This window comes from Poecile atricapillus, chromosome 1, assembly GCF_030490865.1.
Source record: "Poecile atricapillus isolate bPoeAtr1 chromosome 1, bPoeAtr1.hap1, whole genome shotgun sequence".
Lineage (NCBI taxonomy): Eukaryota > Metazoa > Chordata > Aves > Passeriformes > Paridae > Poecile > Poecile atricapillus.
This window is the reverse complement of record NC_081249.1, coordinates 59,929,022-59,941,274: the sequence shown is the minus strand read 5'-3', so window position 1 is coordinate 59,941,274 and position 12,253 is coordinate 59,929,022. Positions and strand designations below refer to the sequence as shown.

Here is a 12,253-nt window from a genome sequence, read left to right as displayed (position 1 = left end):
AAGCCTTGGGCCAAGCTCATAGGGGTTACCCCTGGCTGGAAACTGCCTGAGACCCCTGGATGGCTGTTCCTTGCAGGACCCCTACCCGTGAAATCTGCAGCAGCCGGGGGTCGGACTGACCCCTGGACCGGCCGCCACAACTTAAGATCCTCCTAGAGAAGCTGATGAAGTATAGGCTGGATGAGCAGACTGTGTATTGAAAACCAGTTGCATGGCCAGGCCCCAAGGGTGGTAATCAGCAGCACAGAGCATGGCTTGAGGCCAGTAATCAGCAGTGTACCTCATGGGACAATATTGTGTCCAGGCCTGTTTAACATCTTCGTTAATGATCTGGATGATGTGGTAGAGTATATCCCCTGCAGGTTTACTGATGAGAGAAAACTGGGGAGGAGTGGCTGATACACCCAAGGGTCACAGTGCCATCCAGAGGGACTTCAACAGCCTAGAGAAATGAGCTGGAAGTAACTCATGAAGTTCAACAAGTCCCAAATCCTGCCCCTGGGAAGGAACAACCTCAGGCCTCAGTGTACCCTGGGTGCCACCCAGCTGGAAAGCAACTTGGCAGAAAAGGACCTGGGGTACTGTTGCACAACAAATGGAGCATAAGCCAGCTACATGTCCTTGCAGCGAAATAGGCCAGTGGTATCCTAAGGTGCAGGTCCAGGGAGTGAACCTGCCCCTCTACTCAGCCCTGGTGAGGCCTCACCTGGAGTGCTGTGTCCAGCTCTGGGCTGCTCACTGCAAGAGATACATGGACATACTGCAGACATTCCAGTGAAGGGACTGGAGTATGTGGTGTGTGAGGAGAGACTGAGGAACCTACAATTGTTTAGCCTGGAGAAGGTTCAGGGTCATGTTATATATGTAAATCCCTGAAAGGAAGATGGAAAGAGGACAGAGCCAGGCTCTTTCCAGTGGTGCCCAGTGAAAAGTTAGGAAGTAATGGGCACAAACTGAAACACCAGAGGCTCTCTGTGAATATCAGGAAACAATGTGTTTACAGTGGGGGTGACTGAGCACTGTCACTGGTGGCTCAAGGCACTTGCGAAGTCTCCACCCTTGGAGACACTAAAAAGCCACCTAGACATGCTCCTGGGCAGCCTGGACTAGGTGGCCCTGCTTCAGCAGAAGGGGTGGACCAGATGACCTTCAGAGGCCACTTCCAAACCCCAAATCACTCTATGATTCTGTGAAAACAGAAACCAGGTAGATCAAGTCATGCAGTTACATGTCCAGCCATGAACTGCTGAAGTATCCAGCAAAGATCACTTTGTCAGAAATGCAGTTCCCCAAATCAGCCTCATGTACTCAATGCCAACCAACTGCTAACAAAAAACATTCTTCCTGCAGAAGTATAACTTCATAAAAAGACAGTTACAAGAAGCAGGGTAGGAAAGTTCCATGGATTTGGACCAAAGAATTAGAAATTTATTTTAAATCAGCATTTTAAATACAGCAAAACCAAAAAACCATTCTTGTAAATGTAAACTGGAAACTGCAATATATAGTTCAAGGCCTGCTTTTTCCTTTAAGTCCTTACATAAAGATTTGTCAGGACAATTCCCACTGCTGTGCCCTTAGCTCTGGTTTCACCAGCTCACTACACATCTATCAGATGGGGTGGCTTCTCTGCTTTAGGGAAAACATGTAGTTACATATTTAATGGCACAAGGTGTGAATTTATACAAAATAAACCAGCAAAGGACTATTTTTTTCTTTGCCTGTAATAACAGATTCCTGTTTAAACATCGTTCAGCTGCCTGAATTCAGGGATCATTTTTCACTGGAAACAGGAATTTTTTTCAACATTTATGCCAGTGACTTTATTTATAAAATTATTTGGTAAATAGGAACTTCAGTGAGGGATACTTTCTGAAGTTTATCCAGGTATTTTAACCACTTTTAAAGCATGAATAGAAAGAAACATCAGAGAATAGGTGAAGTGTAAAAGTGCAAGATGAAACTGGCAATCCTCAGTCCTTATTCTCCAGGCATCCCAAATGCTTCACCAGTGAAAATGGGAAATTTTCTGCAAGCTATTTTTGAAAAATTTCTGCCAAGCATGAAATGTGTGGAAAACAAGCTCCAGGCAAATGCAACTAAAATCAAAATGTGTAATTTTGACTAGAATGGTCACATTTTTAAGTATCCCCTTTTTTCTCTCTGAATAGTCTTCAGCTTCCTTGTAACAGATCAATCTCAAGCAACTTATCTATGGATTTTTAGCATCACAGCTGAAATGCTTTACTGCTTTTTCATAATGAAACTTAAAGCTTCAACACCTCCAGACACTCTAGGGAAAGGGACACTGCATCAAGTCAGAGATAAGAAGCTTAAAACTTGGAAGTCCCACCCAAAGAGCTCTCAGCTTCATTACATTTTGTTGTCACTGTCAGAGGATGGGAGCAGGGGGCAGGGAAATGAGCAAGTGCTAAATGGAAGAAAAAACCCTAAATGCACCTCAAGTGCATACTAATTTCTTTTGTCTAATTTTTCTTTTCCTAAGCATATTAATTTGCTATTTCGGTTTTTGTCTTACTTCTAAACTGCCTGAATATAGGAAAAAAAAAAAAAAAAAAATCCCAACCCTGAGTAGAAAATTGAACAAAATGGAATCCAAAGCACTTCCCCTCTCTTTCTGTGGTTTGGGTGTTGCTCAGGCTGGGAGCATCAAAAAGCCTTCATTACTTAAAGTCTAATCACCTTCTGTATGAAACAGCAGATAGTTTACAACCAGGGGAAAACTCAATCCATTCCAAGAGTTACTACTTGTCCAAAGCTGAGTCATGCTGGTGAAGCCAGCAGAGGAACTTCAGCCATTTCCAGCCATATTTTACCTTCTGGAGACAAGAAGAGGCCCCAGCACCTTTGCAGATGTCACTGCAGGACTTGTCAGCCCTACTCTACACTACCAACAGGGCATGGGGAACATCTGGATATGCCACTACCCCATCTCTAAACAGTGCCATGCACTGACCCTTCCCAAGGGCAAAATTTAAAATACGGTGCCTCTGAGACTGGGATTCAGCTCACCAGAGGACAGTACTTAAAGCAGACTTCTGCAAATGTGTCTGAACTCCCAGCATCATTAGTATATACTGTTAACAACACCAACACACAACTGGAAAGCACAGGAAATTTCAAAACATACCCAAATCCAGGAGATTATTGCAGATCTAAGGGATAAAAAACAGAAACATGTTTTCAAACACAAACCCATTCCTTTCATGACCCTGTGGTTTATTAAAGGGACAAGTCAAGCAAGAGTGTCTCCCTTCAAGGGAACATCAACACAGACTATATATAGACATTTACTCAAATTAGATTTTTACAAAGAAAAAAAATTGCAGATAGCTGTGCTCCAGAGTATTCCTACAGAGCAAACCAGAAAGATTAATCAATCCAGGCTGCAAACAAGGCAATGTTTGCTTAGCAAGAGTTGAAAACAAGGAAATCCACCACAAATTTGGAACTTCAAGGGAAGTTGCTGACCCCATGATCTTAGGAGCCAGCCAACACAGGAGTAGCAAGATGATTTCACCATACTAAAGAAGTAAGAAAGACAGTGAGAGAAAAGAATCAGAAACATCAGAGAAGGCCTGTGTGACCTTCAGGGGAGTAGCCCTTTGAAAAGAAAAACAAACCAGACTGAGGTAGAAGAGCATCTGAAAGAGGCTTGAGGCTATCAGTAGAGAAACCTGATCTCCATCTCCTGATGCCCACTGAGATGGAACTGCAGTAAATTGGATTTTGTAAACATGCAGGACAGCAGCAGAGAAAGAATTCATAAGCTTTCTGCACTTAAATAAAGCTCAAGAGCCTTAACGTTGGGCAAATCAAGAGTCAGCAAAAAAAATTGAACTGATGCTAGCTTATTAAAATTGTAAAAAAAACCAACAACTTTTAGGATAACTATTCCCAGATTTAGGAATATCTCTCTTTGTCTCTAATGTTTGAAAAGACAGAATGGAGTGCCCAAACCCAAAGATGAAAGGTTTTAAACTCCTTGGGAAAAGGCTCTTCTGATTTCTTCCTGATGTGGCTTGGGAGAGGTTAAACACATTCCCTGAAGTTTTTGTAATCCCTGAAGAAAAGTCTCAACAACTCTGAAAAGATCTCGGTGGCAAGAAAGAAGCAAAATATGTCCAAGTCCAGAGATATTAACACTATCTCTTAAACATACTGCAAAACTCTGGCAACACATTCTGTCTCCCAAGCCCAGAGTGAATATTAAAAGTTAGTTCTCTAAAATCAATTAGAAGCAGCTAATCTCCATGATGAAAACAGAGCTGACTGATGTCAGAAGCAACAGGACTGAAATAAAGTGCTAAAAGCAATACACCTTTCAGGACTGGTTGCAATATTCAACTTGAAATCCTGGCAAATAACAAGAATTGAGCTTCCAGTACAACTGGGCCATCTCCCATTGAAAACAGCTGCTGTACAAGAGGATTCAAAGATGAGAAGAATTAATTTATCCTTTAAGCTGGTTCCACGTAAGTCATATGGCGATAAACTTTACATTCCCAAACAAGACATACCATATGCTACATTCAGAAATATGGATAGGAAATAAGGTAATCAGAGGTCTGTAAGAAAAAAATACAAACTAGAAGACAATAATATATTTTAACCACACTGGAAGCACTGTTGCTCCAAGAGAATATTTGGTTTCACTAACCTATAGAAAAAACCTAATCTTCTAAAAATAATATATCCAAGGAAAATCAGCATACATAATTTTTTTTTTTCAAGATCTATCCAAATTTATAGAATATCAAGAAAACCATAGGCAGCTGCATAATTTTTCTTTTTTCTTGTTGTTGTTGCTCAAAAAAATATTAAGGCAAATTCCCTACTTTTCAGTCCAAGTGAACTGGTATGTCTGACCAAAAAAAAGTGGAAATCAGAGGAAAAAAACCCACTTATTTTCTGTAACAAAGCTACATTCAGGGGCTAACTTTAATGAAATGCTATTCATGTTCTGTTTGTGTCTTTTTTAATATCATGTGAAAAAATACATTTAAAAAAACCCATAAAGGCATTAATTAATTAAAGGGATTAATTTGAACAAAATTAAGTACTTCTGTTCAGAAAAGTTAAAACATCAGGCTGATCCATAATCATGTTTAATTCAGTCATTGAACTGAAAAGACCAATTATTTTAGTCATCATCATGCAATGAGATGAAAAGCTAAGGGATGTAAAAAAAGAATAAAGGAACAGAAAGAATTTTTAATATGAAAAAAGATTAATAGATAATAAGCAGCTTATTATCCAACAAAATTTTATGGTACAACTCCTAAACAGGAAGAGAAATGCAAAGTAGCAATACAGGAATATTTGCAGACAGCACAAAATTTTGATTACTTAGTTCCCCTTCTTGATCTCCAAGGCACTTCAAAGTGAGCCAAGCAATGTATTAAATAGTAGAGACTTGAAAAATTTCAGTGTTAGTAAAAACAAAGAAATACACACCACAGAAGCATGAATTAAATATTTATAAATTAGAGACAGTTCTAAATTAAAAGAAGAAGTATCTTAGTACCAATATAGGGGACACAAAAATGCACACTATGCCACTGCAGAAAACAGACAAAACTTGAGATCCATAAGGAAAGTAAATGAGCATTAATGTATAAAACAATATCAAATGTCTGTGACTTGGGCTTCCCTGAGTGTCAAGCATGTAACTTCACTTACAAGATGATGTTGCAGAATAACAATCAGGAGAACAGTAAGAATAGGTAAGAGTATAGAAGAATGTTGACAAAGATTATTTACCTTGGAAAATAGCCAAATCAAATGGAGGTAATAAAAAATATAAAATAAAAAAATTAGATAGTTTACATGCTTACTGCCTTTGCATCATAACACTAGAAGAGAAAACTTTCTTAAAGCCCAGCACTTTAAAAGTTCTCCAAGGAAGAATTCTTTTCACAGAATAAATAATCAGTACTTTATGGTCTATATGGTCTAAAGCACTGCTAAAACCAATACATCAGCAAAAATGTACTATGTTAGACATTTCTGCAAGCATATCCAGAATCCTAGTAATCAGTGTTATTAGCTGGAACATAAAGTCTCCTTTCCAGCCAGTTTCTAATTACTAAAAATCACAGTAGGCTTTCCAGGATAGCAGATCTGCCCACTGCAGCTTCCTCCCCCTCAAGATGGCAACTTTCAGAAGATGCATATTCAACAAAAAGCACTTGATTCAGCACCTGATCAGAAAGCTGAAAGCAAGGGCCTACATTTTAGGTGCCCTGGATGACAAAGCTGCTATTGTAGCTAAGGGAGAATCAGTTAATAAATCATTGGAGTCTAAACTGAACTGAGCAATTACAGAAATGTGTTTTAAAGACCTCATAATTTTCTTTTAGATACCTAAATTTAGGGGCCTATAAACCCATCAAGTCCCATACAGAAGTTAGGGCAAGCTGAATCCCCATCCTTAGTATACATATATAGTATGTTAACTCTCATATTCCTGGAGGGGACCTTCCAGAATGACACAGAATTATTTCCTCTGTTACTCTTAGATGCAATTTGATAAAACCAGCTATACTAAGTAGTGCCTCGAAACCAGTATTTTACCATGATATTATTACTTTCCATCACATTTGCCATCAAAAAACCAACAAATGAATTAAAAGTTTTGTTTGAAACTTTGGATAGATTAAAATACAGGTGCTGCCACATAAAACCTGTGCATTTAACATGAGACTCTAGCATAGATTAACCCAAAGCATTTTATCCAACCATGTGGCTCAACTACTGAGGGAGAGCATGCTTAACATTTACAGATTCTTTTCCTCAGCAATATGCATCAGTTCTTCACCATTAAAAGCAAGGCAGAGGTAAAAACTTAAGCCCAAAGTTCACCTAAGATAATTTCCTTTTAAATCACAATCCACAATCACCTTTGCTGCCTTGAGGAACTTCATTATCTGAATATACCTGTTCAAGAATCCTTTTAGTATTTAAAAATCCCATTTCTTATACCTGTTAGGACAAAAGCACACCACCACTGCTCTACAAGCCTACACTCGCACACCAGACAGCACTCTTCAGCCTCATTTGGTCTTGAGTCTCATTTTGAGAACAATAAAGAGGGTTTTTCTAAATGCACTCAAGGTATCAACATGCCAAATTCCATCCCTGCAAACCAAAATGCACAAGGAATTACAGCTCTCAGTGGAATTGGTCACTGCCCCATCTGCTTCTGTGCAATAAGGGTGGGAGATTGATTCATCCCTGGAGCCTCCCCAGAGAGGTAACACACTGAGCTTCTACACTCCTCTGGCTGTGCTGAGACAACATAAACCACCCTCTGAGGCAGAAGCAAAGTTCTGGGGAGAAACATGTTCTGCAGAGTACCCAATATGATTATGAGGACTCAGCACTCACCCGTGCCACTGAACTGGGCATGGGCTGAGCAAAATCCCCCTGAGTTCCTGGTGTGGCTGATGGAGAGGTGATGAAAATCTCTCATGGGCTGAATTGGCTGCTTGAACCTCTTCTCTCTCTTCCCATAGACTTGGGACAATGGTACCTAACAAGGCAGTGGGAAGAATCCAGCCTTGAGTGTCTTATGTAAAGGCTCTGAAGTCAAGGGACACCCTTCCTTCCAGGTTACTGATTAACCTCGAGGTAAGGATGCTTGGAACTACAAAAACCCATAAATTCTTAAAAGGCAAGGTTGTGCACTAGAAACTAATTGCTGGAAGTGAATTGATCATTCACTGAAAGGTAATATCATCAGCAATAAGGAAAAAAATAAAACAAATGAGCAGATTTAAGTTTATCAGCTCTGCATTTTAATTAGCAGCTATTATGTACCTCAACTTTCCCTTTAACCTCAACTTATTTGCAGAAAGATAGAAGAAGTAATTCTGGTGAACAAACAGTGGTATTTAGTTACATAAAATATTCTGCAAGCTTGTGCATTAGAAATAAACGCAAACTTAAATCTGTGTGTTATGACTAATTTTAGGACTTGAGTTTTATCCAGAAAAAGAAAATGGAAAAACTTGACGCACACACCTCTGCCTTCAAATGGACAAACTGAAAATGGCAAAAGAAGGCAAAACAGTAACTTCTACAAGCTGGGGGTGGGAAATTGAGGGGAGAGGGTGGGATTTAAGTGAAATGACAAAATCATTTTTAAACAAAAAGTTAAGATTTTTTTTTTAATATATAAAATTTTAAAGGTGTGTTTTCCTGGAAAAATAGTCATTTGGTGCATATTCCATCTACGTCAGTTTATGTTAAAAATATTATCTACTGGGACAAAGAAAAAAGAGGAGTACATTAATTAGACAAGGCTAAAGTTAAGGATTTAATTTTTGCTTGTTTTAACAAAGAGAATACTAACAGATCACTTAGAACATAAATAAAAAGACACATAATATTAAGAAAGGCAGAATTATCCTTTTAAGATGGAAGAAAATAAAAGACAAATAGAAAAGTTTAGTTTTATTTATAAGGAGTATTTCTGGAGTGCTAACCACTCACTCCACCCCCAACCCCCAAGTCCAACCCAGCGCAGGCGAGGTCAGAGATGTCTCACTTCACAGAGCTGTGTTGCTGGGAGACTGGGTCAGGCAAACACAAAGAAAGAAGCCAGAAGATTGAGCAAGATGACGACTATTACCATATTTCACAGTCAAATCAGATGACTCTTCAATCCAGGAGAGCTTTACATCCAAATAATTTTTCAAAATTAATTTGAAGACTCCTTAGAGAAAACAGTTTGCCCTAAAGTACCCAGGACAAGAAAATAAAAATGTCTATGAAGCTGTTAAAGCTGTAGACAGAGATTTCTTTTTTCACTGCTGTCCTCCCCAGAATTCTTGATACTAGAAGCAAAACAGGCTTTCAACAAAGGATGAGATGCTGAAAGGGCCTACAGGATTACAAAGGATACCGAAACACCAAGTATTGAACAAGGAGGGGAAAAAAAAAGAAAAAAATAAAAAGCCCAAGCATCCCACTTTTTTGAAGAAGCAGAACTTCTAGGCAACAGAAAGAACTTTTCCAAAAGACAGGCTAGTACCTTACCCAGCCACCACCTCATCTGAGACCTTACACCAAAGTGTTTTTTTTAATTGCATTCTCAGTCAGTAAAGCAGCTCAGATTGACACAACACACTGGGCTGTAAAGGCCAACACAAGCATGTCTTTGAAGTGCTTCAGCAGCTGCCTGGGAGGTGCCACAGCAAGGAAAAACTATTAAACTCTCCTGCGGCTTGCATTTGACTGCTTTGGAGAAGAAAAACCAAGATTAGTAATATGGAACAATATGGATCGCCTGGGGAATTAAAAACATCAGAAAAATGAAAAATCAATGTTTTAATAGAGAATAAAGGGACATGCAGGTTAAGGAAAATGATGCCATTATAGTCAGTGGGACATCTCAAGATGTTCTTCAAAAGGACAACTTCACCAATGGTATTCCTTGTAATTAGCTCATGCTTGAATTTTTTTTTCCAGAGGCTAAGACTCAGCAGAGGAACTGTGTCAGACATTATCATTTAGTTCTAACAGACAGCTGAACAATAAATGAAACATCATTTGTGTAATAAACACCTGTGAACTTGCAGAAATGGGGATTTATGAACACCCTATGTTTCTTACAGCAGTATCGGAATTGAGGTGGGACTGCTTTTCCAAGTGACTTGGAAACATATATGGGTATGACTGGCAGTGAAAAAAATAAAATACATTTCAATATGGGAAGAAACCAAAAATGCTATTATAAGAAAATTAAAACAAAAACACAATTACATTTGTTTTAATTCAGCATGTTGCCTCAAAGAAAAACTACAGCACAAATTCAAGCTGTACTAGCAAGTACTAAGTATTAATACTGAATTTTGTTGTATTTTTAAGGCCTTCTATCATCATCATTTGAAGCAGCTCTCATCTGACATTTCTGCTCATTGAAATAAAATGTTCTATAGCTGACGTGGTATTGTCCTCATACATTAAACCATTTCCAAAAAAAAAAAGACATTTTATTTCCAAACAGAGGAAAATAAGCAATTGAGAGGATTCTTGATTTTCTTAGTAACACTCTATCCACAGACTTCAAAAACAGTATTAGGTTGTTCCATACCGTGAAGCTGTTGTTGACATTTTTTGTGCTTGATTCAGCTACACTGGCATCTGACAGGTCAACTTCATCAAATATTAGAGACTGTGAAGGTAAAAGAAGACAGAAGCATTAAATTGAGTCTGAGTCCACTTTCAGGTATGCTTACAAAATGTGCTTTAATTTCATTGCATCTATTTCAAATAGAAAATAAAAATAGAAAATAAAAGTAGTGAAAAAATAGAACATAGTGATGATGGGATAAAATTTCTTAACTGGCCCCTAAACACAGTCCTACTTGCTATTCTAAGCAGTACATGAGAGCATAAAAAAAAAAAGGGCTCAATAATTGCATTGCTTTAAAATCTCTTTTAAAGGAAGAGGGTCTTCTTACATAGATAAAGCTTTAGAGTGTCTACTGTCTAGCACAAATGTGGTGTCAGAGGAAATAGATTCACACACAATAAAATGCATATTAATTATTTAGCATTAGGATGGAACTCTAAAGTCATGTAGGAAGCTATGATATAGTATCCATATGAGAAAATGTATCTCAAAGGGCTGAAGAGATCCCCTCACCTCCTTTGTCTGGTGTTCAAACAAGAGAAATCTGTCTACTCTAAACACTCTAGCCTCTGGCAAAGGATCAACTTGGCTCTGTTATGCTATGATGGGTTTTGTAGCACAGAAGAATGGTTCAACAAAAATGCCTATGTTTTTAGTTTTAGTTTTTCCTCTTCCATGCCACAGGGAGGAGAATCCATATGGGGGAGCGTCAGCATGTCTGGATTCAATATCAGAGTATTGGCAAAATACATAACACTTTTGTCATCTTTATCATAGAATCAGAGAATGGTTTTAGTTGGAAGGGACCTTTAGGATCATCTACCTCCAAATCCCCTGTCATGGTCCAGGTTGCTCAAAGCCTCATCCAATCTGGCCTTGAACATTTCCAGGGATGGGGCATCCACAGTTTCTCTGAGTAGCCTGTGCCAGTGTCTCACCATCCTCACAGTAAAGAGTATCTTCCTACTCAATACCCAAATCTCTCCTCTTTCAGTTTAAAGTCATTCCCCTTTGTCCCATGGCCACATATCCTCATAAAAAAAGCCCCTCTTCAGCCCCCTTGCACCCCTCTTAGGTACCAGAAGGCTGCTATGAGGTCCCAGATCTGTCTTTATAAGACAGGTGTTCCAGCCTCCTGCTCATCTTTGTGTCCCTCCTCTGGGCATGCTATAACAGTGCCATGGTTAGCCCAAGATATCAAGGGCAAAGACCTCCTGGAGTGAGACCAACAGAGACCCAAAATATCCCATATTCCTTATCTAACAGAGTAGGCTCACATTTTTAAGACATCTCAGCATCATACTGCGATTTGAGGTTTCCCCTCTCAGAGCTCTTATCTGCCATGCTTATTCTTTGCATAAACTGCTTGTGGTCACACCAAGTGCAGAGAGGTTTGGCAGCAGAGGTGCTGCAGTGCTGAGCTCCCTGGAGCAATGGTGCTCTCCTTGATTCATTACAGCCACACAACTGTGCACCATGCAGCTGCAGCGCTACAGCCCTCACAAAGAGGGATCTCTCTGCCTTTACTGAGTTTTATTGAGAAAACAAGGCTGTAGAAGATGATGGAGACCTGAAGCACCTCACCTACAGCTCCCATAAGATGCTGCAACCCCACAGGGTAAAGGAGAGCAACACCCACAGCTATGAAACAGCACAATCTGAGTCAGCCAAAATACTCTTGGCCCCAGCCTTGGGAGGGAGGAAGGAAATGCCTTTCTAAGAGAAGATAAGTATTCCTCTCTGCCCACCCCCAATTCTCCCACCAAAAAAATTCAATAGATGTGAAACAGCTTTTTCCCTTATATATCAGTTTTGGCAGAAAATCAGCCTATCTTGATTTCACATAACTATTTCTATGGGCATCAGAGCAGAACAGTTTTAATAGAATGTAACCTTAGTGGTAACTTCTAAGCAGTATCCAGTCTGGGGTTTTTTTTGACTGTCTGAGAGCCACCAAAAATCCCACAACTCCTTAAAATGACTTTATTTGTCTGAATAGCCAAAACGGTTAAAATAACTGAAACTTCATTTAAAAAATCAAGACAAATTACAATCTTCCTTAAAGTTAACACATTAACATAACCTATATAC

General features: G+C 39.1%; 1 protein-coding gene across 2 annotated transcripts in view; it reads right to left on the bottom strand.

Annotated features, from left to right (window-relative positions):
* Positions 1 to 12,253, bottom strand: part of DGKH (diacylglycerol kinase eta) — a 155,506-nt gene that overhangs the window by 59,054 nt on the left and 84,199 nt on the right. For both annotated transcript variants that reach the window (XM_058828046.1, XM_058828055.1), the window contains exon 4: positions 10,121 to 10,201. In XM_058828046.1, the coding sequence (XP_058684029.1) occupies positions 10,121 to 10,201 (81 nt within the window). The remainder of the gene's footprint in view (positions 1 to 10,120; positions 10,202 to 12,253) is intronic.